This window comes from Cervus elaphus, chromosome X (assembly GCF_910594005.1).
Source record: "Cervus elaphus chromosome X, mCerEla1.1, whole genome shotgun sequence".
NCBI classification, from domain to species: Eukaryota; Metazoa; Chordata; class Mammalia; order Artiodactyla; family Cervidae; genus Cervus; species Cervus elaphus.
The window spans coordinates 52,453,266-52,480,433 of record NC_057848.1 but is presented as its reverse complement, the minus strand read 5'-3'; the positions used below and the strand labels follow the sequence as shown (position 1 = coordinate 52,480,433).

At 50.5% G+C, this 27,168-nt stretch overlaps 1 protein-coding gene across 1 annotated transcript; it reads right to left on the bottom strand.

The window, feature by feature from the left end:
- Nucleotides 1-675: 675 nt before the first annotated feature.
- Nucleotides 676-27,168, bottom strand: XPNPEP2 (X-prolyl aminopeptidase 2). Its single transcript, XM_043897354.1, has 21 exons — nt 26,837-27,168; nt 23,762-23,832; nt 22,343-22,453; nt 21,158-21,221; nt 20,242-20,346; nt 19,955-20,041; nt 18,751-18,897; nt 16,027-16,128; nt 15,306-15,387; nt 14,828-15,023; nt 13,967-14,056; nt 12,495-12,604; nt 11,710-11,787; nt 10,568-10,639; nt 8,247-8,307; nt 6,926-6,995; nt 6,378-6,482; nt 5,870-5,929; nt 5,532-5,608; nt 2,995-3,084; nt 676-2,711 (listed from the first exon to the last, which is right to left on the bottom strand). Exons 1-21 carry the CDS (start codon nt 26,883-26,885, stop codon nt 2,517-2,519), a joined length of 2,022 nt encoding a protein of 673 aa, XP_043753289.1. The 5' UTR covers nt 26,886-27,168; the 3' UTR covers nt 676-2,516.

The window sequence follows — 27,168 nt, the reverse complement described above, 5'->3', positions numbered from 1 at the left end:
TGGTGAGGGGCTGTAGCCCCCTCTGCAGCCAGGATCCTGGGGCCAGGGTTCTCAACCCCAAAATGGTGGATTGGAACAGGCAGTTAAGTTGTGGGGAGATGAGGCAAAGCCCTGGGTCTTGCACGAAAGGGAGGAAAGGGGTGTGAGCTGCCTAGGGTGAAAGCCTTGTACAAGAGGGGGTCTTGGCCAGGGACTCGGGCCCCTCTGCTGCCCAGGAACCCCAGGAGCAAGTGTCAGGGGTCAAAGGTAAAGGCCAGGGCGGGCAGGCCCTGGGGAAGCAGGATGGTGTGAAGAATGTGAGCTAAGTCCCAACTCACCAGCCATGTGATCGTGGTTGAACCTGTTTTCTCATCTGTCAAACAGTGAGAACCAGAACTTTTTCCCCTTTTTAAGGGAATGGGTCCTGGAGAACTTTGCTTGGTTTAAATCCTGCTCTTTTCATTTCCTTGACAAGTGACCTTGACAACTTGGTTAATCTCTATGAACCTAGCTTCCGGTCTCTCACTTGTAAAATGGAAACAATAGAAGTACCTTCTCAGAGGTTGTGGGGATGAAATGGGAAAATGTGATAATGTATGGTACACTTAAAAATTTAAGAGTAGATCTCACTTTTAATGTTCTTAGCACAATAAAATTGAAAAAAATGTAAAAAACATGGTGAGCACTCAGTGGATGGTAGGTTTGATGACCATGATGGCGACTCATTTTATTATGACTACCTGTCTTTGTGGGGTGAGCTTGTGAGGGAGCAAATGACTCAGAAAACAGGGGCCCACCATGGGGTGCTACAGGCTCTCAGTGAGGATGGCTCAGAGCTGGGGCCTTTGGGTGCAAGCACTGGTGGTGATAACTGTCACAGGTCACCCTCACACTTGGCAAGCTAGGCTTGGTGGTCCCACCCAGGGGACTCCTCAGCCGGGTGCCCTTGCTCAGCACTCTGCCCCAGAGTTCTCCTTTTCTCCTCCCCTGACTGTGCTCCCTTGGCACTGGCCCCAAATTTCCAGGACCACCTTTGACAAGTCCCCCAGCATGGGGCTCCCCTGGTTCTGTCAACAAAGCTACAACCTTTACCACAGGAGGTGGTTGGCTGGGCGTGGCATGCATGCGAATCCACGTACACGCACGCATGCTCACTTGCACCTTCTCAAGCACATGTGGTCCCCAACTGAGCTTCTGGGAGCCTCACGTCCCCGCCCCCACCTCACCTCCTCCCCTTCCTCCCCCACCACAAAAGCCACAGGTAACAGCAGTCCCTGGCTGCACAGCAGACAATGCAAAACCCAGAGGCAGGCTTCATTGCCAGGCTGTTTCAAGCCTTTAGCAGGATGTGAGCCCAGGTGGCTAACGGTTCATTTGGCCAGGGACAGCCCTTCCCTATCGTCCCCCCTGCCCCAGCCGCTGGTTCGGCGAACCTGGAAAGGGCTGGCAGGTAGGCTATGGCATTCTGCATGGTACCAAGGGGCAAAAGATCGGACTGCTGACCCATTCTGGTCCCACCATATTCCCACCAAACACAGTGTGTCCTTGGGCAGGTCTTACCCCATCTGGAACTCAGTTCTCCTATCTGTAAAATGGGGAGACCAGATTTCACTTACACAGGCTAATGACCATCCAAGGATGCTGGAGGATTTTTCAGCATGGTCCCAGTGGCTGTGCTGGAAAGCTCACTGGGTGATCCACATGCTGGGAAGTCCAGGGTAGTGATTGTGTAGAGTTGCTCAGGTTGTTACCAACTTCGAGTAGGGCCACATTCCAGAGTCCCCTCCTATCCCCTGGTAGATTCCTATGGCTTAACTCCCTATGCTGTCAGTAGGCATGGAGCCCACCCAGGGTTTAGGAGTGATGTGCTTACACATGGGTGGGTAGGGGGGCTGGTCTGTCTGACCCCGGAGTGGCAGTAACACAGCCAAAGGATTCGGCTGCCATCCCTTCCTCTCCCTCCAGGGGCACAGCAGCCTGGAGGCAGCAATTGTTCCTTCAGCCTGTGGACTGCAGCCAGGAGGCCACTGTAGGGTCAGGGCCAGGGCGGGAGGCCAGTGGCAGCCTCAAGGGTGCGGGAATACCGACAAGTCAGGAGCCAGTGTAGGTCAGGCTGTATCCAGCAGGTGTGACAGAGTGGGGCTCTCACAGGGCCTTGGAGCTCCTGGGAGGTAGGGTGCTGTCTTGTATTGATCTTTTGAAGCTGGGAAAAAGGTGGGTAACAGGCTCTGCCAAGTCAGTGGCTGGTCTGCTGGACTCACAGGAGGAAAGGGGACCACCTGGCTCTTGTATCCAGGGGCTAGGGGTTGGGAGCTGAGGGTGAAATGTCCCAGCCTGAGGGTGGGAGTGTAGGGCAGAGAGGGGCTGGGGGGAGGTGCTGACAGTGACCAAGAAGCCGCACACCCCTAGGGCTTGGTTCTGGAGAAGGAGGCTGAGGGCAGTGGTTTCCAGGCAATGGGCCAGCGGGGGCTCTTGGGGCATGGGTGTTGTGGGGTGAGGGGAGTTGAGTGAGAGGGTCAGGCGGGGAGTCTCAGACACTAGACACTCCAGCCTAGGATAGTGAGAACAGAGACAGTCACCAGAGGGGCCAAGGAGGCGGTGGGCACCGCCCTGGCGGTCAGGGGCTCTGTGTGCCGCTGTAGCCAGGAGAACTCCTCCTGAAGCTGGCGCCGCTGCAGCTCCGGGCCCACCTTCTCACGGATGATTTGGTAGTAGCGGTTCAGGTACTGGAGCTGCAAGACATAGGAGGGGTGAGGGCCTCCCAGGCCAAGGTGTGGGAGCTCGGTGACACCGAGTCCCACTTCGGCCCAGGTCCCCAGCCATCCTCAGGTGAGCAGGGGAGGGATGCCCCAGTGTGAGTCTACAGGTGCCACTGGTGTGGACCCTCCCAAAGTGAGGGAAGGGGCAGAGGGTCTTAGGGTAAGGGATCAGAGGTGAGAGAGGGCCAGGGCCAGGGAGAAGGCAGTCAGTGGCTCGAGGGCTGGAGATAGACAGCGCAGAGGGGTGCCCGCTCACCTGCTCAGGGGACAGCAGGCTGACATCAATGAGGTTCCGGTCGTAGGGTACCAAGGATACCACTTCAAAGGTCAGGTAGGTCCCTGGGTACTGGGGGACCCACCAATAAAGGAGGAAAGCAGGAAGTGAGCAAGGCTAGATGGAGAGAGAGAACACTCCACCCAGAAGCCCAGGGCACGGGGAACTGGCCTTGTCAAGACTGAGCCCCCACAGTGCCCCCTTGGCCACCCCTGTGTCCACCACTTCGCCACCTGCCTTTGGTGCTTCCCTCATGATTCCTGAAGTTTAGACTTCGGCCTATGTTTCTCAGATGTAGAGATCGAATTTCCATCTCTACGTCTCTCTATCTGTCTATCCGTATCTGTTTCTATCAATTGATGTATCTATGGAGACAAACATAAAGAAGAAGAAATAGCCCAGAGAGCTCTTGCTTGTATGTGCTTAGAAAATTCAAACTACAAAAAGATACTCAATAAAAATGGAAAGAGTCCTCCTTGCCCGGTTTCTTTCCTGAAAACATTTTTGGCATATATAATATATATACACGTGTATTCTAAAAAACTTCAAGCATAATGGATGCTACTATACACTTTCCTGCACCTTCCCCCACTCTGTCCTCCCCACAGTAAACTTAGGAGAGTGCTCCGTATTAGCATAGGAACATCTACCTCCTTCTTTTCAAGGGCCCATAGCATGTGGATGATAATTTATTTAGCCAATGATGGATATTTGGGCTGTTTCCATTTTTTAAACTATTACTGTGAATGCTACAATCAACATCATCATATAAATATCTTTATACAAAAGTGACATTTTGGGACTATACCCAGAAGGTACATATCTGGCAGTGGGAAGGCTGAGACAAAAAGTACAGGCATTTTTAGTATAAATTTTGATAAATATTATCAAACTGCCTTCCTGAAAGGTTGTAGCTATTTGTAACTACCCAAGACACATATGAGAGTGTCCTTTTCACCACAAACTCACAAGCACTGGGTATCATCAAAGTCTTTTGCTTTTGTCAATCAGGTGGTATTCCATTGTCACTTTGATTTGTATCTTTTTAACAATAAAGGTGAGCATCCTTTCGAATTTATGGACCATTTGTGTTGATTTTAGTTAATTGCCTCTTTATGTCTTTTAACCATTTTTTCTGTCTTCCTTATTTTGGTCTTACTAATTTTTTTTAAGTCACTCAGTCGTGTCCAACTCTTTGTGACCCCATGGACTATACAGTGGGTATAGTCCCTGTATATGGACTATATAGTCCATGGAATTCTCCAGGACAGAATACTGGAGTGGGTAGCATTTCCCTTTTCCAGGGGATTTTCCCAATCCAGGGATTGAACCCAATCCTCCTGCATTGCAGGTGGATTCTTTACCAGCTGAGCCACAAGGGAAGCCTGGTCTTATTTTTAAAAGCTTGTAAAAGAAGGACATCCCCCTTTTTTCAGATATACGTGCTAAACTTGTCATACATCTTTTGACTTCATTTTGGCATTGTTCCCATATAGACGTTCTTTGTTTAACTGAGTCGGGGTTATAAAGGCCCCTTTCTGCCCTGGGATTATAAATGAATTCATATAGGTTTTCTTCTAGATCTTTTATGGTTTCACCTTTAAACCCTGATCCACTTGCAATTTTTTTTTTAGTGTAACAAGGAGGTTCTTCAGTTTAATTCCCCCAACCAAATGATTAGCCATTTGTCTCCCTTGCCCAGTGATCAAACGATCTCTCTTCTTGACTGTTTTGAGGCAACAGCTTTATAGTAAACTAAATTCCCATCTTGTTTGTGGAAATTAGAGGGTCTATTTCTGGACTAACTATTCAGTCTCACTGTTCCATCTGTCTTTCCCATCTCTAGTGTCTTACTGTTTTAGTGACGGCAGCTTTGTAGTGTGGGCTAGTATCTGCAAGAGCTAGTTTCCCTTATTGTTCTTTTCCAGAATTATCCTAGCTACTGAGCTATCTTTGTATGTTTATCTTTACAAATAAACTTTACTATCATTTTGTGAAGTTACAAAAGCATCCAGTTAACGTTGAAATTGCGGTTGTCTTGAATTTATAGATTAATTTAGGGGGAAATGACATCTTCATAATATTGAGGCTTATTTCCAGAGAGCACCATTTACTTAAATCTTTTTTTATGTCCCTCAGTAGAGATTTTCTGCACGTAAGTCTTTTAAAGTTTATATCTAGGTATTTTATCTTCTTGGTTGTTATTATACAGAATCTTTATACCTAACAAGCTCCCCTGGTACTTATTATGTGCATGAAGAACCAATGATTTAGGGCAGGGCTACTGATTCATTTGGCTCAGAATGAGACCTGGGCATTGGCTTGAAAAAAAACTCCAGATGATTCAAATATTCTAATGTGCTAACAGGTTTGAAAAATTGATTTATGGAATTATTCTGGTGCTAAGGAAGACTCTAAAGAAATTCATGCCCATACATTGAGTTCTCCTTTGACCTTCCTCACCCCCGATGCAGCCCAAAGTCCCTGCCACGCTGTCCACCCCTCCAGCCTGTCTTTACCTTGGTCTTTGCTTCTACCACAAGGGCCACATCTTCCAGACGGATCCCAAATTCTCCATCCAGATAGTAGCCAGGTTCTGGGAGACAGAAGAGATGCTGGTGACTTTAAGTAGGGGGAAGACCCAAGCCCAGGTTTCCTGAACTGAATGAGGAGTGGCAGTCCCACCACTTGTTAGATGTTAGAAGGGGCTTGGTGTTATGGTGGGACAGCTTATTTGGGACTGGGGAGGTGGGTGAGGGAGTACAGCAGTGGAGTCTGGGCGGGCCTGTGCGGGGTTGTGCTCCCTGAAGGCTGGCATTTGCTAGAATGAAGTCGTGGAGGAGCCCAAGAACCATACCAATGGAAGTGAACATGCCCTTGGCCATGGCAATGTTGTTGGACTGGAATCCGACTGGCCCTGGGAAGGGAGAGAGGGAGAGGCAAGGCCAGTGTCAGCTCTCCTGCACTCACCAGCATGGCATCTAGCAGGTTCCATGGCATCTAGCAGGTTCTGGGGAAGAGCAGGTAACTGGGTACCCCCAGCAGCATGCATCCACCACATCCTCGTCTACCAGTGACTGGTATGGACCAGGTTGGCTCTGGATTTTATTTCTCTGGGGTCTAGGCCAGTCAGCCACTGTGTCTTGACCTGCCTCTCTTCTTTCTGGTGCTGTCCTAGATGCCAGTTGGAGTGGCCAACTGCCAGCATTTCTTATTTACCCTGTGGAGCACCAACTTCCCACCAGCTGGGTCCCCCGGCCTGGGTCACTGCCCCTCCATGGGTCCTAGTCCTTTCCATACCTGTGAAATACTCCACCTCTCTCATAAGAGGCGGGACTGCAGGGGAGTGCCAAAGAGATACGTACACTCGTGCACACATAGGAAGTTGCCAATGCCGTGGCCTGTCCCGTGACCATAATTGAGCCCAACATCCCACAAGGCTTTTCGGGCAAAGGCCTCCACCATTCGCCCTGGAAGAGAGACGACCTCCAGTCAATTGGCTTGACGCCATAGTATTGGCTTTGCCCCTTCTGGCTAACTTTTCCCAGACTAACCACCAGGATGGTGCATTAGGAGAGGGGCCTGAGAGGCAGGTAGGCATGCCCTGTATCCAGTCTATTCTACATTGTACCCATTACCTGGACCTCCCCATGTGTCAAGACACCCGCTTCCTCCTGGATCTTCCCATGACTGCTGTAGCACAGTGACCGCCCCTTCCTCTGAGCTCAAGGCCTGACTCTCCCACGAACCCTCTGTGTGACCTCGGGCAAGTGGCTTTCTCTCTCTGGGCTGGATTGGATCTATACAGTGAAGGGGGGTATGACATAACCCCTGCCCCAGTGGCCTCCCAGGGTCTGGCTGCAGTGGAATCAGGGCCTGAGGCTCTGGGTCAAGCCTGGTTTCCAAAACCCACCTGAGGTAGCAGCTGGGAAGACGAGTCTGGACAGGTCGATATTTCCTATCAACACACGGGTGTATGCCTCCTGATGGAGAGAAGGCGACAAAATGTGCACGAAGCCCAAGTGGCTAGAAACTCATATGTGGGCCCAGGTGAGGGTGGGGGGATATGGGGGGGGCCCATGTGTGCTTGTGTGTGGGAACACGGGTTCTGGAAGATGGCCAGAGGAGGCTGAGGGGTGCCTGCCCAAAGCTGGGTCTTGGTCCACGTGGTTCCCTTTGGCTGGTCTAGGTGGGGGGTGAGCTGAGGCTGCGACAGTAAGGGTTTGGAAGGCAAACTCCCTGGGCTAGAATCCTAACATGGCCACTCACAAACTTGACCTTGATCAAGTGTTTTGAGCTTCTCCGTGCCTCAGTTTCGTGGTCTGTAACGGGATGATCATAGTACCAGCTCAGAAGGTCATTGGGAGGAGCGGGTAGACTCGTGCATGTAGGGTGCTCTCAACAAAGTAAATGGGTCAAATAGAGGTCAGCGGCCCTCACTGCCCTTATCATGATCACCCTTGAGTTTTCTTACAGCCTTATGGTTAAGTTGAGGCCTGATAATGGGCAGGTCAGTCTTGCTCTGTTGGGGCTGTTACCTTGTGGAAAGAGGGAGGGAGGCGTCTTCTCCCAGTCACTCCCGGTGGTGATGTGGTGAGTCCCCTTCACCACACACATACACACACACTCCCACACACACAGGGCTTGTCATCTTGAGCATGACAGCCTGGGGCAGTGGATCTACCCACTAAACTGAGCTCCTGGAGGCCTGACCAATGTTTGTTTTCTCTGTCTCTCTGTTTCAGGTACAATGTCTGAGCCACAGTCTACCTGCTGAATGCACGAATGTGGTCCCAGAGGTGCACAGACCGTGTCCCCACACCTACCCCCAGGGGACCAGCCCTCATCACTTCCTGAACAGTGAAGTCCCTTTCCACCTCTGAGACTGTGCTGGTGCCAGATTTTTCACCCTGGAATGGAATGCCTGTCTTCCTCCTTTCTGCTCAGCACAGGGCTCGGCTCATAGACTGCACTAAATAAATATTCATTGAGTTTCTGAAATGGGATGATGATAAGCTTGGACTGAGGCCCTGCTGGGGACCTGAAGTATCTCTGGGGAAGTAGTCCGGGGCACTGGGTTTCCTGGTACTAATTTGCTGTGTGACCTGTGGTGAACTACTTAACCTCCCTGGGCTTCGGTTTCAGCCTCTGTATGATCAAACAGCTCTTGCAGGAGTAGTTGCTTGGGTGTCCCTTAGGTGAGTGTGGGCAGGGAAATCTGGTCTGATGCCTACCTTTTGGAAAGCTGAGGGGGTACCCCAGTGGACTGTCCTGGTGATGTCTGTTGTCCCGTCCCTGTGGAGAAGGGCAATCATCAGGTCCAGCTCGGGTGAACACTTTGGGGTAGGGATGGTGGCCATGTTCTTCTGGAGTGTTCACCACTGGTGTCTGAGTGGCAGGACTGGGATGGGGGTGGGGAAGAAGGCCAAGGGAAGAAGATGGCAGCCATGATGCAGTTCCCATCCTCAGCATGTGCGCCTGAAGGAGCTCTGCAAAGTTGTCAGGAATCCTGAGTCCCCACATACACCCTCCACTCCAATCCCACCCAATTTGACCAAAAGTTTCCTTGGGCCAGTCTGGCTCTAAAAGAAAGGCTCCCTCCAGGCTTCCTGTGAGGCAGGAAGGGATTGTCCCACTCTTACAGATGAGGAAACTGAGAGATCATAACACTCTTACACATTCATACACTTATTTACTATTTACAGAATGAGGGATGCAGAACAAACCTCATTATCCCCATTTCACAGGAGAGGCAACTAAGGCCATGAGGCCCTCTCCCGCACTGGCCTCGGGGAGGCCAGGCTTGGCTCAAGCAGTGGCTTTATACAGTTCTCTCCATTGTAAACATTAATCTGCCCCAGGGATTTGCTCAGTGAACCGAAGCTGCCAGAAGGCAAACAGTCTGACTGCCAACCACCACCTGCAGTCGTTACCCCAGAATGGCCCCTGTGGCCACCCCCCACCCCCGGGGAAGTGGGGAATGGTCCCAGGGCCTTTGGGACTCCAGCTCGGGAGCAGGTCACAGGATGTGGCTGACTTCTTCAGAAGGAGAGAAGAGGAAGTGAGGTGACCGTTTCCCTGGCCTCACCCAGCTCGAGAACGCCCAGATCCAGCAACACGCCGAGAATTCACTTCCCCTTTGCACATCAGCCATCTCAAGTCTGCACTGCGCCATACTGGTGACTGCAAAGGCTGCTAGGCTGAGCGCCTGCCAGGCTGGCTCCCAGTGAAGGGCCTTTGTCATTAGCACCTTCACCACAGGATAGAGGATGGGAAACGATTCCTGGCTCCTGCATCAGTTCAGCACATCCCTTCCTTTCCCCCAAGTTTCCCAGAGTCCAACTGCTTCCTAGATGAGAAGGGAAAATCTTCCAGCCTATTTCAACTCAGCTCCCATGTGAATGATTGGTCATACATTTGGAAGGAATGGGCTTAGCCTATTCTCATGGCTATCGTGGGCTTCCCTGGTAGCTCAGCTGGAAAAGAATCTGCCTGCCATGCAGGAGACCTGGGTTCGATTCCTGAGTTGGGAAGATCCCCTGGAGGAGGGCATGGCAACCCACTCCAGTATTCCGTAAAGGGGCTTCCCAGGTGGTGTTAGTGTTAGAGAACCCATCTGTCAATGCAGGAGACATAAGAGACGCGAGTTCGACCCCTGGGTCAGGAAGATCCTCTGGAGGAGAATATGGCAGCCCATGCCAGTATTCTTGCCTGCAGAATCCCATGGACAGAGGAGCCTGGTGGGCTACAGTCCATGTGGTCGCAAAGAGTCAGACATGACTGCATCGACTTAGTACGCATGGCTATCATGTCTAGGTGTTCAGGTTGTGCACTGTACAAAAGTAACACATCTTAAAAAAATGCCACTCACCAAATGGGTATATACTAATTTCAGTGAGAGCACATAGATGGACACGCAGATTGTGGAGTCCTGGAGCAGGCGACAGTGCGCTCCCACATAACCCTATCTGTGGTCATGCACATACTCAGAACACACACACGTCTACTCACAAACATATCCCATGCTGATGGGAGTGCCTTGTCCCAACTGTGCTGCTGGTTGTCCTCTGATGCTGCGTCACTCACCTGCCTACTTCTCCTGAAGGTCCGATCCTGCTCCCACTCCACATGATGCAGTCACCTCACCAAGCATGCAGTGAGGGGCAGGGTGGGGGTAGGCACTGTGCTGTCACGGCATGCAGGTTGTGTCCAGGGTATTCGGGTGAGAATACGGGCATACTGTTTGCACAGTCAAGCAGGGCAGTTCGGACTGTGTAATAATGTTCAGGCTTAAAAATACCTTTTACTTGCACAAGGGGAGTCTTTTCCTGATTCTTACAGGGTGGCATCTGTGGGCAGCCCCACCTCTGGCCTCTGTTGGTTGCCCACTGGGCAGGGATTTCCACGTGTGAAAATGGGCAGGCTACTTAGGCAATTCAATCCAGGCCTCTCCTTTCTCAGATGCAGGATCCACGCCCAAGAAGGGAAACCTTTGGCTGGTTCTTGTCTGAGCTGACACAGCCGGGCCAGGGCGGGGATGAGGTGGAATACATACCAGTATTGTCCCCCAGAATCCAGCAGGTACATCTCGTCAGAGGACAGCTTGCGGTGCAGCTCTTTGGTGGGGCTGGGAAGGGGAGAGATGCTGAGGAAGGAACAGCCTAACAACTGAGCCAGGTAGGGAGGGGTCCTGAGTGAAAGCAGAGGAACCCCTTCCTCCCTGTGGGTCGGCTTTTTAACTAACTCCTTTGGGGACGTCATCATCTCCCAAAGGGCCCTGGAAGACTAATGAGCTTCTGCTGCTAATGTCTTCAGTGCACATCTGTGTATCCTACATCTCCCCAGGCCAGGTCCTGGTCCCCAGGGAGGGAGAAAGGAAAGAGCCCTGAATGTGGGAGATGAGAGGGCCTTAGCAAGCACCCAGTCCAGCCATCTTTTACATCAGGAGGCCCCTCGGGAAAGCCATGAGGGAACTGGGCCTGGACCCAGATGCTCAGTCTAGAGCTTTCTCTAACTTCCTGCTGCCTCTGGGAGCAGAGGGCCCCAAGAAGCCAGGGCACAGGAAGGGAGGGAACTCAAGGGTGCGGCTGGAGAGCAGCAGTTGGTAGAGCTGAGGAGTTCCTACCCTGCTCCTCTTAGTAGGGAGAGGGGGCTGGACCAAGGCAGCTGAAGGCTTGGGGCCACCAGGAGAAGGAAGTCTGGGATACGCTAGGCCAACCACTGGAGGGTCTTTGCCCTCTCCCAGTTTTGCCCTTGCCAGCCTGAGGCATCTGGTGAGCTTGACCACTCCCCTTGCCCAGTCTCACCAGGCTGGCTGCAGGTGTTTGTCTTCAATGGAGCCAAACATCTGCCCAGCCTATATCTGGGGCCCACCTTGGTTGGTTCAGGGAGAGTGAATGGCCCTTCTTCCCCACGTGTTTGTGAGCTTTAAGAATTAAATAACTCACAGGAAGCAAAGGAAAAACATCCAGCAGCAGTCCCACCATCTGCCTTCCAGATCCTTCTGCCCTAAGTGCTCATAAAGTCCTAGCCTCCTGGGCAGTGAAATTACTCAAGTCTTTTAATTCAAAGGAGACTCCCCACACCTGACTGGGCTCTATTCCCCACCCCCAGCTCCCACAGTGCTAAAGACCTCAAAGCTTAAATGTGGACTCAAGTCCTCCACAGGGCCCCAGAAAATTCTTCCTCCTGAAGTACCTGTAGTGGGCCAGGGCGGCATTCAGGCCACTTGCAGAGATGGTTTCAAAACTGGATCCGGAGAAGAAATCTTCCTCTCTAGAAAGGACAAGGCAGGAATGGTCAATGAATGGGCTCAGGGACTAGGCTGGGCCCAGGAGAGCTAGCAAAGGCAAGTGAAAAGTCATGTTTGCCTCTACCTTGGCAAGGCTCCATTTGGCTTTCCCAGTCCCACCTCCTGTCCTTTTCTAAGCCCTGACCTGTCACTTATAGACCACTCAAGGTCAGAGAAGGAGAGACTGCAGACACCAATTATTCCTCCTCCACCTTCATTTTACAGATGGGGAAACCAAGGCTTTGTGTCCCAAAGTGAGTTCCTAGTAAAGCAAGAGTGAAGAAACCTAACTCCCTGTATCTGAAAACTCCCCCAGCCCAGGAGCAGCATTTTGGGCTAAGTATGCCCTCAGGAAACCTCCCTCCTCAGTCTGATATTCTCAAGTGATCCAAGGTCCTACAGGCCTGAGCTGGCCTCCCCTCAGAAAGGCCCGTGCCTGAAGCAGACACTAGGGGGCGCTGTTGGGTTGTGGCCCTTCTAGGTGTCCAGCTCTCAGCAGAGTTGGGGAATGTCATCCAATACCCCTGCCCAGCTTCCTGACCACTCAAGAACCTGTCACTTCTTATTCCAGAGAGCCCTCAAATACAAGGAGGGTCTTCCTTCCCCAGTAAGTAAGGAGACCAGGCTCCCCTCCCTGCCCCCACTCCCACACTTAGACAGTCAGCTGAAAAGGATGGCTGTGGTCATTCACCCTCGGAACTTCTCCAGTTGTTCTGCCCCTGAGAACTCATCCACGGTGCCTTGGGGCACATTCTTCTCCAGCCAGACCAAGTAGCGGATCACAGCCACAGCATCCCGCACCTGGAGCAGGGCAAGCAGAAAGGCAGACCGAGGAACGGTCTCAGCTGGGGCTCCAGGATGCAGGAGATGATGGGGTGACTGCTCTGGGAGCTGAGCTTTAAAAATGTGAGGGTCTAACTGGCTATGTGATACTATTATGGGATTCTTATTCACGTCTATATACATGATCAGAGTATGGTCATGTTTTGAAAAGAGTTCTTGTCTTGTCAGAGATACTGAAATGTTGCTAGAAGAAACACTGTGATAGATGGCACTTGCTTTAAAATCATCCAGCAGCAGAGGATGGGGAGTGGAGGTAATGACTGTGGGGTTGTAGAGGAAATGAGATTGGCCTTGAGTTGATGATTATTGAAGCTGGATGATAGTGACGGGATCACTAAGCTATTTCCTCTACTTTTGTACATGCTTAACATTTTCCACAAGAAAAGTTTTAAAAAATGAGGCAGCATATCCCAATTTTAACAGGAATATCCAAAGGGGCAAGCCATCCTCTCCCCAGGGTGAAGAAATTATAATAGCTAACACATTTAAGACTTGGGATGTGCCACGTGGCGGTACTAAAAGCTATCTACATATTTAATATATATAAGTACATAACTGTATTTATACACATAGAACTCTATAATTATAAGTATCATATATTTACATAATTATTATATATTTATAGGTATATTTTGCACATATACATAACTGTATATAAATGCATATATGTATACTGTATATATTTAGGGTTTCTGAGGTGGTGCAGTGGTAAAGAACCTGCCTGCCAATGCAGGAGATGCAAGAGATGCAGGTTCAATCTCTGGGTTGGGAAGATCCCCTGGAGGAGGAAATGACAACCTATTCCAGTATTCTTGCCTAGTGGGCTACAGTTCAAGGGGTCACAAACAGTCAGACACAACTGAGTGATTAAGCATGTACATATTGTATATATTTATATTATGTATTACAATTAATATATTTAAACATATTATCTATTATTTATACTATATAATGTAGATATATATATCTTTAATTATCATAACAATCCTCTGCTGCAGGTTACAGCTATGATCCTCATTTTACAGAGGAGGTAACTGAGGCCCAGAGAGGTGAAGTGACTTACCTAAGGTCACACAGCTAGGAGGTGGCTAGAGGAACTAGGATTTGAACTCAGACACTGTAGTCCGGGGCTCAGGTTCTAAACCACTGAATCAAGCTGTGAGTGAGGGGGTGGAGCATAAATGGGTGTCCAGGAGTTTGGTGTCCACTTCTGTGTTTCACCAAGGGCCTTCTTGAGGCTTCTCCCGCATGGTCTCCTTTCTAACCCATCAGACTGGGAGCTCCCCAGAGGCCTGTGTGTCTGCCTGCCCACGGACTTACATGACTGGCCCTGAGGAGGGTTTGCTCCTTGCTGTTTTTCACCGCCTTGGTCACCATCACTGTAGAGTAGGTGTCTGCTAGAAGCTTCTCCTGTGAGGAGCAGAGAGGAGATGGTCTGGGAGCCCAGTCTAGGGCACGGTGGGGTTTGAAAAGGATTGGCAGGAAATCCTGGCTGAGATGAGAGTTGCCGTTTCCTGGAGTGGCAGTGCCCTTCCTGTGTGTGCTTTCTGACCATGCAGGGCTTTCCTAGTCTTCTCTGGCCAGCCTAACCTTCCCTCTCTCCCTCCCTCCCTTGCTTCCTCCTCCCTCCCTGGTCTTGGATCCCCACAGTGCTCTGAGATGGATGCGAGCCTGGCCCTTGCCAGTTGTGGGCTGTTCGGACAGTCTATTTCCTGCACATCTCATATCCTGACAGCTGCCACTTACTGAGAGCCTGCGCTGCTGCAGGCACTGGGCTTTATATGCACAGTCTCCTTTTAAGCTCCTCAGAGCAACTCTTTTGAGGTTGTGACTCTTAGTGCCACTTTACAGATGAGGAAGCAGAGGCCTAGACTGACGAAGTCACTCATCCAAGGTCCTGGCACAGTTGGTTCTCCGCCTCTCGTTTGGTGACCTCAGAGCCTCTGCTCCCCCAGCCTCTGTGACAATGTCTGGGCTCTCTGTGGACAATGTCCTGCTGCTGCCTCTCCTGTCTCTTTCCAGGGTGACCTACAAGGGGACTCACTGCACCACTCCTGACTGACCAACTGCCAGAATGGCCAAGGGGCTGTCCCCCCTTCCCTGTTAGATTGAGACTTATCGGGGCTCTTGGTGGGGGTGGGGGGATGGTGCCTGGCATGAGCCGGGGCCTGGCAAACCCACCTTGGGTATCACTTCATAGAGCCCATATGAGGTATAGCTGGTCCCGATCCAGACCTTCACGTCTCCTGAGGTGTAAGCCTGGACACTGTCACGGACTTGGCCGTAGTCTTCGACTTGCACACATAGGGGACCCGTGCAGCCAGAGTTCAGGTACTGCAAGGTCTCAGAGCTAAAGCGACTCTTGTTTGCAAATAACCTGGGTGGATAGGGAAGACCAGGAGGGTCCAGAATTCTCTAAGGACAATGCAAAAGACCAGAGGCCCTGTGTTCCTGGAGGTCACAGGTGGCCCGCACCAGGCAACTGTGCAGAGTGGATTTGGAGTATGTGGGAACAGAGATCAAGGGGGTCAGGAAAAGGTGATCAGAGGCTTCCTAGAGGGTCCTGCGGGGGCAGGCACCCCACTTCTGGGAAGGCTGCAGGTCGGGGCTGTGAGGAGTTGGAGGAAGTCAATGACCACAAGCCAAAGACAAGTCCTACCTGATGGAGGAGTCGGTGAGCAGTGTGTAGGAATAGAAGAAGGGATTATAAGGGATGTCACTGCCACGCAGGTTGAAGAGCCCTGGGGAAGAGAATGGATGGGGCCTACTTGAAGCTGACCTGCCTGAGGCAATTACAAATGGCGCCTTTTGCCCTCTTGCTTGCTTTGGCCCCCAAAGATCCCCAGCAGCATGCCTACCCGCATCCCCTACCCCTGAATGTTTCTCAGTCTTTCTGGAGAGGGGCAGGTCTTTGAAGCACTAATGAGCTCTAGGGACTCTTTCTCCCAGGAAAAGCAGATACCCAGCCAGTAGTCTGCGCCGGGTGTCAGTGGGCTTCCAGCCCAGAGCTGGGGTCGGGTGAGCCATGCTGGGACAGAGTAGGGCTGCACGGGGTGCTAAAGCTGGGCGTGTGAGCGCCCTGGACTCATGGCCAGGCGGTAAGAGGTGTTTGCTGGGCCTCCTCCCCTTCATGAGACAGAAACCTCTATTGCTTTGGTCGCCTGGTCCTCCAATGGCCCGCAGGCTGGCCCCAGATCACATGGGGCTTCCTGGTTTCCTTACTGGGTAGGCATGAGCTACTGCCCTCACCTCAGTTCCTGTGGGCCGAGGCCAAGGAGCTCTCAGAATCCACAGGTACACGGTCATTGCTGCAGGGCCCAGAAAGCTTGGGGGTTCCAGGGGAAGCCAGGCCCTCCCTGCACCCACAGATCTATACTCACAGGCTGTCTCATCCAGTGCGGACAGAAGGACGGCAGTTGGGGCCTCAGGATGCTTCTGCATCTGGCTACGGATGCCAGCTACTTTCTCTTGCCAGGTGCTCCCTGGAAATGAAAGAGCCCAAAGAAAGCATGAGTGACCTACCTTCTCTTTGCCATTCTGTTCCTGAGAGGGCTCCCTTAGGGCAATAGTTTTCCATTCCTTTAAAAAGCAATAGAACCCTTTCTTTAACCAGACTCTTACTTGTGTAGTCAGTAAGGACATGGGGCTCTTGATCCAGACTGTTTGGGTTCAAATTCCAGCTCTGTGATTACTTGCTGGGTGACCTTGGGGAAATTACTTAACTGCTCTGTGCCCTATTTTGCACATCTGTAAAGTGGAGGTGGATTATAATAATAGTGTCTACCTCAATAGAGTTGTTGTGAGAGTCGAATTAACTAAGATCTGTAATGTATGTAGAATGGTGTCTTGCTGTATAGAAAGTCTGGTATAACTTTCTGAGTAATAAATAGGCATGCAGAAGAGAGATCAGCAGAGCAGCCTGAGGTGAAGGGCAAATGGATAGGGCTCGGCTATGTTTAGTCCTCTTCTCTGCAGTAACCCCAGCACTTACTAGAGCCACTTGGGTCTGAGCTAAACATTCTGTGTACATTGTTTTAATCCTTACTTGGCCCATTTTACAGATAAGGAAATTGAGGCTTTAGAGAGGTAAAGTGATTTATCTATGGTTTTCATAGCTGGCAAGGGGTGGAACTGAGACTTGACCCCAGGTCTGTCTGACTACATGGCCTGCACTCTTACTGGTACAGACATTGGATGACCTTGTCCTTAAACTTTGTGTCACAGAGCTGTCCTTTTGGAGATGCTTGTATACTGGTTCTAGGACTTCGATTTTCATCTTCTTTTCTTACTCCCTGCAATCCCTCTAAAGAGTCTGCCCCTCTGTAGGGCCAGGAATTTGCTGGCGGAAGATCATAAGCATGAAGGGTTCTAGCTGGGCTTGGAGATTAGCATAAATAACATAATTCAATTTAAAAAATCTTTATGCAAACAGGTAAAACTATTCAACAAGAACCAAAGCTTTGGGTTTAATACTTTTTTTTTAAGGTTGATTCTATTTTACTGTGGTGAAATACACATACCATAAAATGTATCATTTTAACCATTTTAAAGTGCACAACTCAGTGCCTTTAAGAACATTCACGAGATTGTGCAACCACCACCACTAATTCCAGGACATTCTTATCATCCCAAAAGGAAACCCTGCCCTCCAGCTGTCCCCCTCATTCATTTCTCCCCCCAGCTCCAGCAACCACTGATCTGCTTTCTGTCTCCATGGACTTGCCTATGCTGGATATTTTACACAGATGCAATCATACAACATGGGGCCTTCGCTGGCTTCTTTCACTTAGAATGACGTTTTCAAGGTTCATGGATGTGATACATTTTTGAGAGGACAAATGAAAGCCAACTTCAATGGCTCAATACACAGAGGTATCTTTGAGTAACTACTTTTCATGTTCTTTACTTCATCCCCTTTAAAACCTGTGAGTGACTGGAGAGAAAGTCTCTCTTATAAGCTTAGAACGACTCTGTTCTTGGGCTTCCAGGCCCAATTCTGGCTCCACATGGCCTTTCCTTGAAGACTAGCAGCCTGCAATGGCTCGGTTTCCTTTCACTTGTGGGAAGTGATAAAACCCATGTGAATTCTTTCCCAGCCCCTGGAAGGTTTTCCCTCTTTATCCCCTCCTCTTTCTGATGGAACTGCAGCCTTCTTTATTTGAATAGGATGAGTTTTATTTATGATGGAACCGTCTTGGATAGCAAGTTTCTTTAAAAACTGTGTCAAGCAGCAGAAAGATTCTGCAAGTTACATCAGAATGGATAAAGAAAATTGGACCCAATTGTGACTTGTTTCATCAGACCCACTATTTTGAAATTTCTCTCCTGTTTTCCAGATTCCTTTCCAAACAAGAAGTGTACGTAGACCTGTGTATGGAAATGGGCCTCTCAGATTGCCCAATGTTCCCAGGAATCCAAGTCAAGGGCTTGTATCAGAATTCCTAAGAAGGTAGGGAGTGGTGGCGGTCAAGATACTGATTCATAATCAGTAGCCTGGGTCCGGTCAGGAGCTTAGTTACTACTTACAAGAATCATACAGCATACTGTTCTCTTATGACATATTTAGATAGTGTCAGTGGGGTCAAGATTTTTGATGTTAGAACTTTAGGGGATCAGTTAACTTTCCTTTGTGGTTTGGCCAAAACTTGAATCTTAATCTGTGCCACAGACTGACCTTGAGTTTAGTTTATGCTTCCTTTGTCCATACCAGCCCATCTGACCCCAGCCATCTTACATCTGAAATCCTCATCACAGGAGGGCCAGAAGTCAAGCTCTGAATGATTCAATACAAAGCAGTCTTCAGTACCAGAGAAGCAACTCATGTTTTTTCTCTCTATAAAGGGGTAGGGATTTTTTCATCATTCTCTGACTCCCTTGTTTCCTCCCTTCCTGTTCCCTCTTGCTTTATTCCAGCATTTTCTAAGTATGGTCTGAGGACCCTCTGATTCAGATTCTCTGAGGAGAGGGGGCCTAGAAACCTGCATTAAAGGTGCACATGAAACCACTGCTTTGGAACCTCTTAGGATGAATTTTTCAGCCAAACGAGCAGCACTGCGGGTTGGGGCTGCTTCAAGCTGGGAAAGAGGACCAGCGTAGGAAATTACCTGTGAATGCCTCCTGCAGGGCATAAATGGGCTCATTTGGCACTGGAGGCCTCTCTGACCCCCACACCAGGTCCACAAGGTTGACAGTGATGGACACCAGCTCTCTGTCATAGTCTTGTAGGGCCACGTCATAACTCTCCCAGGAGTCTACAGAGACAGGAAGGAGTTCAGACTTGAGGAAAAATTGTGACTAGGGCAAAGTTAGCTCTTGTCCCCTCTGTCTCTCATTCCACTCCTGCAGCCTGGCTGCCAGAGCCTGTCCAAGAAGTCTGAACCTTCTGAGCTCTGCCCTCTCACCTTCTTCCTTCACTTTTCAAAGCTCAGTTGCCCTGAGCCCACCACAATGCTGCCCACAGTCAGCTGGCTAAGCTCATCTTTTTTTTTTTAAATTTATTTATTAAGCTCATCTTTTTAAGTGTCAATGGCTGTGGGGCCCTCTTTTCGGTCCTGTCTGCATGCCACAGCCCAAAGGAATGGTGAGGTTCAGGCCACTGGAAAGGCTGGCAGAGAAGCCAGGTCTGAAGTGGGAGCCTTCCAGTACATATACATGAGGATGCCACCGCTGGGGGCAGGCTGGCCAGTGGTGGGGGCACCAGGGCTCAAGGAGCCATGTTCCTAGAGGGGAGAAGAGGGGACTGTGTTGCTGCTTCTTTTTATTTATTTTTTGGCCATGCCACACAGCACGCGGGATCTTAGTTCCCAGACCAGGGATTGAACCCATGCCCCTTGCAGTGGAAGTGCAGAGTCTTAACCACTGAATTACCAGAGAAGTCCCAAGGACTGTGCTTCTTTACTCAGAAACCCTTCCATCTCCTCCAACCCTTCCAAGCTGCCTTCCAGAAGAGGGCTCTCAAGTGATTCTAATGCTCTGATCAGTAGAGTTCCAGGGTACAGAGGATGGTTCTAGGTTGAAGACCATCTTAGCCTACTTGTTGATTAGGTCTTAACAATTCCCTGAGTCTTCTAGTTTGGGTCTCTGCCCTCCTGACTTTTAAAAAACTCTATTTATTCTTTTAAATGTATTTTCATTACACAATCCTGGAATACAGCCTTGTTGCAAAATACTCTGCAACCACAAGTTCAAACACTCTATTTTTAGAGTCCCCCTGCACCTCCTTCTGCCAGGATGTGTTTCTTTACATCCCGAGGGCCTGAGACTCCCTCACTGGTGTGGACACACACGGGAACTGAGGGAAGAACCTACCGATGGAGAAGAGGAAGGGGTCAACGCCCACACGTGCTCCGACAGGAATCTCGGTGAGGAGCCAGGTAACAACGGGAGTGGTGCCAACTGAAAGACAAGAAGGGACATTGAGGTTACCACAGCCCTGCAGCCGGGCTTCTGTCTGTGACAGTCCTGTCAGGTCTGTCCTCCATGATATCCATCTCAAAGGTTAGGGATGGCTCCAAATTTCCTGAGCTCCTCACAGCAGCCCAGAATGGCCTTGCAGGCACCCCCTCACCTGTACCTTCCCCAGCGGAGTCTCTTACCTTCCTTATGAAGCTCCCAGTTGCAGTCCATTTGCCGCTCAGCCTGCGTCCAATAGCGGCTGTCGGTCCAGAGAGAGGCTTTCCCCATGGTCACCACTGCGACTCCTGGGGCAGAACAGAGACTCTTGGAGGGGAGGGTGACAGTGCAGAGCATGGCTTTAGTTAGCTCATGCGTGATGTGGTGCAGTGTCACAAGGGGCCTCTGGAAAGAGTCTCTCTCCTCCCCTGGAAGGAAGTGAGGCAGGATATGTTAAAGAGAGTGTTGGGGGGGAAGGCTGATGTGGACACTAACCCACGGGCTTTGCTGAGGACAGGCAGAGAAGCCAAACCTGGTGACTTTGGCAAACAGAAGAAGGGCCAGTGATAGGCAAGCCAGGCAGTTAGAAGCCCGGGGGAGGGATGTTTAAGCATCAGCAAGGGAAGCTTAGGTTTCACTCAAGGAGTCAGGATCAGGGTTAGAGGCCCATTCCAAAACCGGTACCCCAGAAAGGGTCTCTATGTTTGTATCTCATTGGACCACGTGAGGTGATGCTGTCCATAAAGGGCCCAGCAAAGTAAAACCTTGTCCCCAAATGAGCCATAGGGTGAAAGAAGTCAGTGGCTAGATATAGAGGTAGCAACTGACCCAGAAATGGAGCCCAGGGAGTGTGAGGCTGGGCCTGGCTGTGGCCGAGGCTGTGAGCACAGGAAAGAAGTCAAGAGGACCATTTGCCTCATGCAGAAGTGTGGCTGGTCGGCTTTAAGATGTGCTCTGGTGACCCTTTTAGGAGTAATCGAGGGGAGACAGAGAGAGTAGCAGGGGCCTCTGGACACTAAGTCCTGGGGTCCTGGCTGCTAAGAATTAGTCACTTTAGGGCCTCTCTGACCACTCTTGGTCTCCCAACAGAAGCAATGAGGGGCAGGTAATAACTGTTACCTGCAGACCCTGTAAAGCCTGTAATCCACACACGCCTCTGGTCATATTCACCAATGTACTCGCTCTAGGAAATCAACAACACTGTCATTAGTCTCCTTCATGGAGTCACACCCCACCTGGAAGGCCCCCAACCACATCCCAGTTGTTTCTGTCTAGTCAGAATCAATCAGTCCTACAAGCCTGAGCACACTGGACACCTCTTCCAGGAAGCCCTCTGGAACTCCCCCAGCTCTCAGGATCTTTCCTTCCTTTGAACAACTATATTTCTTGGCATTGAAACCCCACAGTCCTGCACTGGATTGTTTTGCCAAGAAGTTTTGTCTCCCCAGCCAGGATGCAAATTCTCTACAGCTGGGATCATGCCTTTTTGTTTTACTGGGTTCTCCCCTCCAGTCGTCCCCCTCCCCAGTCTAGCACAGTAGAATGGGTATATCATAAATAACTTCTGCAGAGAGCTTTACACATTATTGTATTTTGGTCCCCATAATTCTTGGAGACAGATCTCATTATTCCCGTTTTGCAGTAGAGAAAACTGAGGCTCTGAGAAGTTCAGATCCTTACCCAAGCTTCTTAGCCCTTTTCAGCAGGTGGGGAAACTAATTCAAGTAATGGTATTGACACTAAAAATGCCTTCTCTTCCAACTGGGTAGGTGCTGGCAGGGTGAATGAGGTGGAGGCTGAGCCAGGGTGGGCAAGAGTGGGATGGGTGGGCAGCTCTGGTTCAGACCAGCATCTTCCCTGACTACTCCCCCTCTTCCAGCCTGTACCACATAGTCTTGGACGTGAGATCATTTCAGCACTCCATCCACCAGCTGATGGGAAGGGCTGAGCCAGAAGGCAGCTCAGGGTTCCTCTAATTCAATTTCCAGGCTATATTCTAACCTCCTAAGGCAGGGGTATCCTAAACATTCATTCTGGATCCACCATCTAGGAACTGATCAAAATTGTTCTGAAGTTGTTTATAGTTTCATGGCCTGAGGTCAAGGAAATTGGGCAATGTCTTCTGTTCTATGTAAAGGAATACATTCTTTCAGTTGCCCTAAAACACCCGTGTCCAGGTTCCCCACTTCCTTTCCTTTGCCTGTCAAACCCTTTCTCTGTCTTCCATCTTCTGAGTCTCAACAGTCCTGTTTGTGGCCTGGGTAGCAGAGAGGGTGGGGGTTGGGGGGAAGAGCCATCCCTCACCATGTGGGCATCCGTGTCGGGGACGATGTAGGCAGAGAGATTCTGGGTGTACATCTGCTGGCGGAGGGCTGTGAGCCGCGCTGTGGTATTGACCGCAGTAACTGGAAGGTACTGACAGGTGACAGGAAGACACCAAGACACACACACACAGACACACAGACACACAGACACACACACATTGCTTTGAGAAAATGCAGGGGCCTCCAGCCTCCCTTTAGGTAGGGGTTGGGGGTGCATAGGCTGGGCCAGCCTGGACAGAGAAGGGGCAGCAGCGGATGTTATGGATTATTCTAGATTAAAGTGCCTGGGTCAAGTGTAGATGGAGGTGTTTACGAGTTTGGAGAGGGACTTTCTGTGACAGTAATGAGACCTGAGGTGGGGAGGGGCGGGTAAGAACTGTAGGGGTCTGAGCCCTGGCATTGGGCCAGGCCAGGGAATGGCCCCTCTTTGGATACCAGTTTAGCAAATAAACATACAGGATGTTCACCAAGTCACATTTGAATTTCAGGTCAACAATGAATCATGTTTTAGTATAAGGAAGTCCCATGTACTATTTGGGCATATTTATATTAAAAACATGATTCACTATCAGCAAATCAGATGTAATTGGGCTGTCCTGTATTTCAGCTGGCAGCCCTACCTTGTTAAAGGTTATTTGATCTTAAAAATAAAAAGTGTGGGTTTTTTGTTTGGTTTTGCCTTCTACTCAAGGACACATCTGTGTTGGTTGTAATATAAAAGTGCCCACCGACCTGCCTGCCCCAGGGGTCACATACAGTGGGCACGGCACGCACATGTGTCTCATGTGTCTTGAGACTGTAGTGACCTGTTGGCAGGCCCGCAAGCCCTCGCCGACTGGGCTGCTCCTGCCTGGGCCGCTCTTTCACAATCTCAACTAGCTGTGGAAAGAATCGCTCTGGTCTCCAGGTAGGAGCTGACGACCCTTCAGCTCCAATGTGCTGGGCCAGTCTTCACACCCGAGGCCTCCCTTTCTTGACCTTCCGCTGGCTCTTCTAGCCCTCAGTCTTCCGCCCTCCTCCCGGTTCCTCCAGAACTGTTGTTTTCTTTCCTCCCATCCTCCTCCTGGCCTCTGCCTAGCCTCAGCTAATGGCTAGCTAGGGGCCTCCCGCCTCCTTACCGCCCCTCCTCCCACCGCCCTCCCGCTCCCAGGGGCTGCCCAGGCCCGGGCCTGGAGGGAAGGAGATAACCTGCCGTGGGAATGGCTGAGAGGGCGGGATGGGGGCGGATGTCAGACACCTGAGAATGTGCAGCCCGCCCCGCGGGAGGTTAATCAGAAACTGTGGCCCCCGGGTCCGGAAATCGCCAGGAAGGCTGGCAGAGGGCGAGGCTAGCAGCTGGGCCCGTGGGGGATGGGCAGGAAGGTGGGAGCGGTGGGGCGGGGCGAAGGGAGGGCCTCACCGGAGGGCTGATGGAACAGTTTCTCACATCGTCTCTCTGGTCCAGTGACTTTGGGTGGCCCCAGGCATAAGCTAGAAACCGGAGAAAAATCCAGGGTCACTCGGAGACCAGATAGGTCCTAAACAGCACGGGGACATGTTCCCCCAACCCCCTCCGAACCCCGGCAGAGCCGCCATCCTTGGTAGCACTGAGATGCTGTCCAACTCTACTTGAGGATAAAAATAATCACATTTCATAGGAAATCAGGCTGAATTGCATGGCACCCTGGGTCACAATCAAAGAAACCTGTTTCATCGACAAGTGATTGCCACTTTTGGATGGGTTTTAGTGCTCATTAAATCAATTTTTCCCTTCTAATCTAATTGGGTCTTTTCAGGGTCTACCGAACTGGAAAAGTTGTGTGTAAATTAAATTTTTGTAATCAGATTTTCCCTTAAATGCTCTAGAGGATCTCGCTAAATAATCACCCCACCTTCGTTTTACCCTTCTATAAATCTAATTATATATATATTGGGTTTACTTAAATTCAAGGCCCACTTATACCATTTCTTACACTCCAAATCACTGTGGCTCATTCCAGGCCACAGAAGACAAGCAATCCCAGGCTGACATCGTCCCCTGGTGGGGTAAGGTGGGTTAGCATTTAAAGAGCTCCTACTGTGTGCTAGACCCTGAACTCTGCTACTTACCTATATAGTATTAGATTATGGCCTCATCTGCAGTAACAGAGAAATCTGAACGAACTTTTTGGCCAGCTCTATATATCATCTGATACTTGCAACAACCCTGTGAGTTGGGTATTATTGTCTGCTTTCTACAGAGGAGGAAGTCAAAGCCCAGATACATTTAGTTACTCACCCAAGTTTTGCCACAGTGAGTCTGTGGCAGAGCAGGGAGTTGAACCTGGGCCATCTGAGTACAAAAGAGCCAACCATGGAAGGCTGGTGTCCCACAAGGGACAGAACGTATGGAGACTTAGTTTCCATTTGAGGCTCTGCCACGGGCTTCCCTTGTAGCTTAGCTGGTAAAGAATCTGCCGGCAGTGCAGGAGACCCAGTTTCGATCCCTGGGTTGGGAAGATTCCCCTGGAGAAGGAAATAGCAACCCACTCCAGTATCCTTGCGTGGAAAAGTTCATGGCCAGAGGAGCCTGGTGGGCTGTAGTCCACGGGTTGCAAAGAGTCGGGCATGACTGAGCGACTGACACTTCCTTACTTACTTACTTGAGACTCTGCCACAAATTTGGTGTGGTCTCTGATAGGCCTTCCCTCCAGCCCATGTTTTGGGGGAATCCTTTCTGAGGGGGTTGAGCCACAGATGGAAGGAGCACAGCTGGGTTCTAACACTGTCAATGCCACGCCTGGCTGTCTCTCTCAGTCACATAAACTCAAGGGGGAGATGAGACCCACCCTGTTGATTTCGAAAGTGAATACTTGTTTCCACAGGAACAGATCTGGCAAAATGGTGGGGCTAAAACACCTACATAAGAAGCAAGACACAGCCAACCCGTGTCCCTCCAGATACCCCAATTACTGTTCTCTGAGGCCTGGGCTGTGGCTCACAAGGGCCAGCTCTGCCGCCTGTGGTCCCTGGCACAGGGCCTGGCACTGGGGAGGTGTCAGGAGCTGGGTACTGAATGAATGAGCAGGGACCTGCTGCCACAGAGCAAAGGGAAGGGGGCCTCCCTAAGGTCAGTGTGGAGTGGGTGTGGAGGATGTTGAGGTGGGCACTTGGCTATGAACAAAGAGAACAAACAGGACACCATAATGGTGACAAAGAACAAACTGTAGTCAGGCTCCTCCAAGCCCTCTTCTCCATTAGGCCTGGAGTTCCACCTCCATCCTGTCCTTACTGAGCCTGCATGCCCAGCCTTAGCAAGAGTCCTGGTAAGTCACTTTAGAGAGAATCACTCACCTTTTGTATCTTATCAGCTTTGAAATCTGATCAAATTCCTCATCTCCCACCCCTGATATCTGATCACCCCGCCTTCAGCAAGAATCCTATGAAGTCAATTTAGTAAAAATCGCTTCACCCTTGATGTCTCCTCTTGGTAGTTTTACATCATCCACTGACCCCCCTCACTCTACTCAAGAAGTTCTCATCCATCTGAACCCCTCACTCTGCTCAAGAAGTTCTCATCCATCTTTACTGTTTTCAGAGTTGAGCCCTTTCTCCCCTATTGCAGTGCCCCTATTGCAGTAGAGGGTTTCCTTGCTAGCTCGGTGGGTAAAGAAACTGCCTGCGATTCAGGAGACTTGGGTTTGATCCCTGGGTCAGGGAGATCCCCTGGAGAAGAAAATGGCAACCCACTGCAGTATTCTTGCTGGGAGAATTCCACGGACAGAGGAGCCTGGCGGGCTACAGTCCATGGGGTCGCAAAGAGTCAGATAGGACTGAGTGATTAACAATTTAGGGCTTCCCTGGTAGCTCAGACAGTAAAGAATCCGCCTGCAATGCAGGAGACCCAGGTTCCACCCCTTGGTTGGGAAGACGCCCTGGAGAAGGAAACGGCTACCCACTCGAGTATTCTTGCTAGGGTCGCAAAGAGCTGGACATGGCTGAGTGACTAAATCTTAGCTTATTGCAATAAAGTGAAAGTGAAGTTGCTCAGTCGTGTCCTACTCTTTGCGACCCCATGGACTGTAACCTACCAGGTTCCTCTGTCCATGGGATTTTCCAGGCAAGAATACTGGAGTTGGTTACCATTTCTTTCTCCAGGAGATCTTCCCGATCCAGGGATTGAACCCAGGTCTCCCACATTGTAGGCAGATGCTTTACTGTCTGAGCCACCAGGGAAGCCCAGTAGTTGGACTATAAGTCCGATAGTATTATTGCAATAGTTTTGAATAAAATCTTCCTTACTCTTTTAACAAGTGCCAGAATCATTTTTTCTTTAACAGGTGGGAATGGAAAAGGGGCCAAACCAGACTTGAGATGGGTCTTGAGGGTCCCCAGGACTGTCCTGGGGTTCCTCTTGCTCGACAGAGAGAGGAATCAAGAAAAGAGAGACAACCTGGGCCCAGCCTTCATGCCAACCCTTTCTGAGCCCAGAGTGGGGAGGCCAGGATGCACATACCACAGAGGAGGACAAGCCAGGGGTGGCCACCCCAGCGAGCCCGGGCCATGGGGTCTTCAGATGCTGGTGCTGGGTGAATGCAGGGTCAAGGGAGAGTGGACAAGGCTGTTTCCTTGGCCTCTTCCTCTAGGCCTTTCCGGGGCAGCAGCAGCCAGAGGGTGGGGGCTGGCAATGGGGAGGAGGTGTCCAGCTGGTAGATGGAGAGTCTTCCTCTGGTCTTTCGTTTCTGAGGATTCCAGGAGTCGGGCTGGATCAAGAAGACTCAACTGCCCCAGGCAGCCTCTGCTGGCTCCCAGTCATCCAGAATAGGGTATGAGCCCGCCCCGGGCAGA

What these genes read in the sequence shown, in the direction of transcription:
- XPNPEP2 (XM_043897354.1), bottom strand. Translation starts at nt 26,885, where the DNA reads ATGGCCCGGGCTCGCTGGGGTGGCCACCCCTGGCTTGTCCTCCTCTGT. An exon ending in CAACTGGAGAAGTTCCGAGG is followed by an intron (nt 11,788 to 12,494) that starts GTGAATGACCAC and finishes TGTCCTTTCTAG; the next exon opens with AGAGGAAGATTTCTTCTCCG. An exon ending in GGGCATGTTCACTTCCATTG is followed by an intron (nt 5,609 to 5,869) that starts GTATGGTTCTTG and finishes TCTGTCTCCCAG; the next exon opens with AACCTGGCTACTATCTGGAT.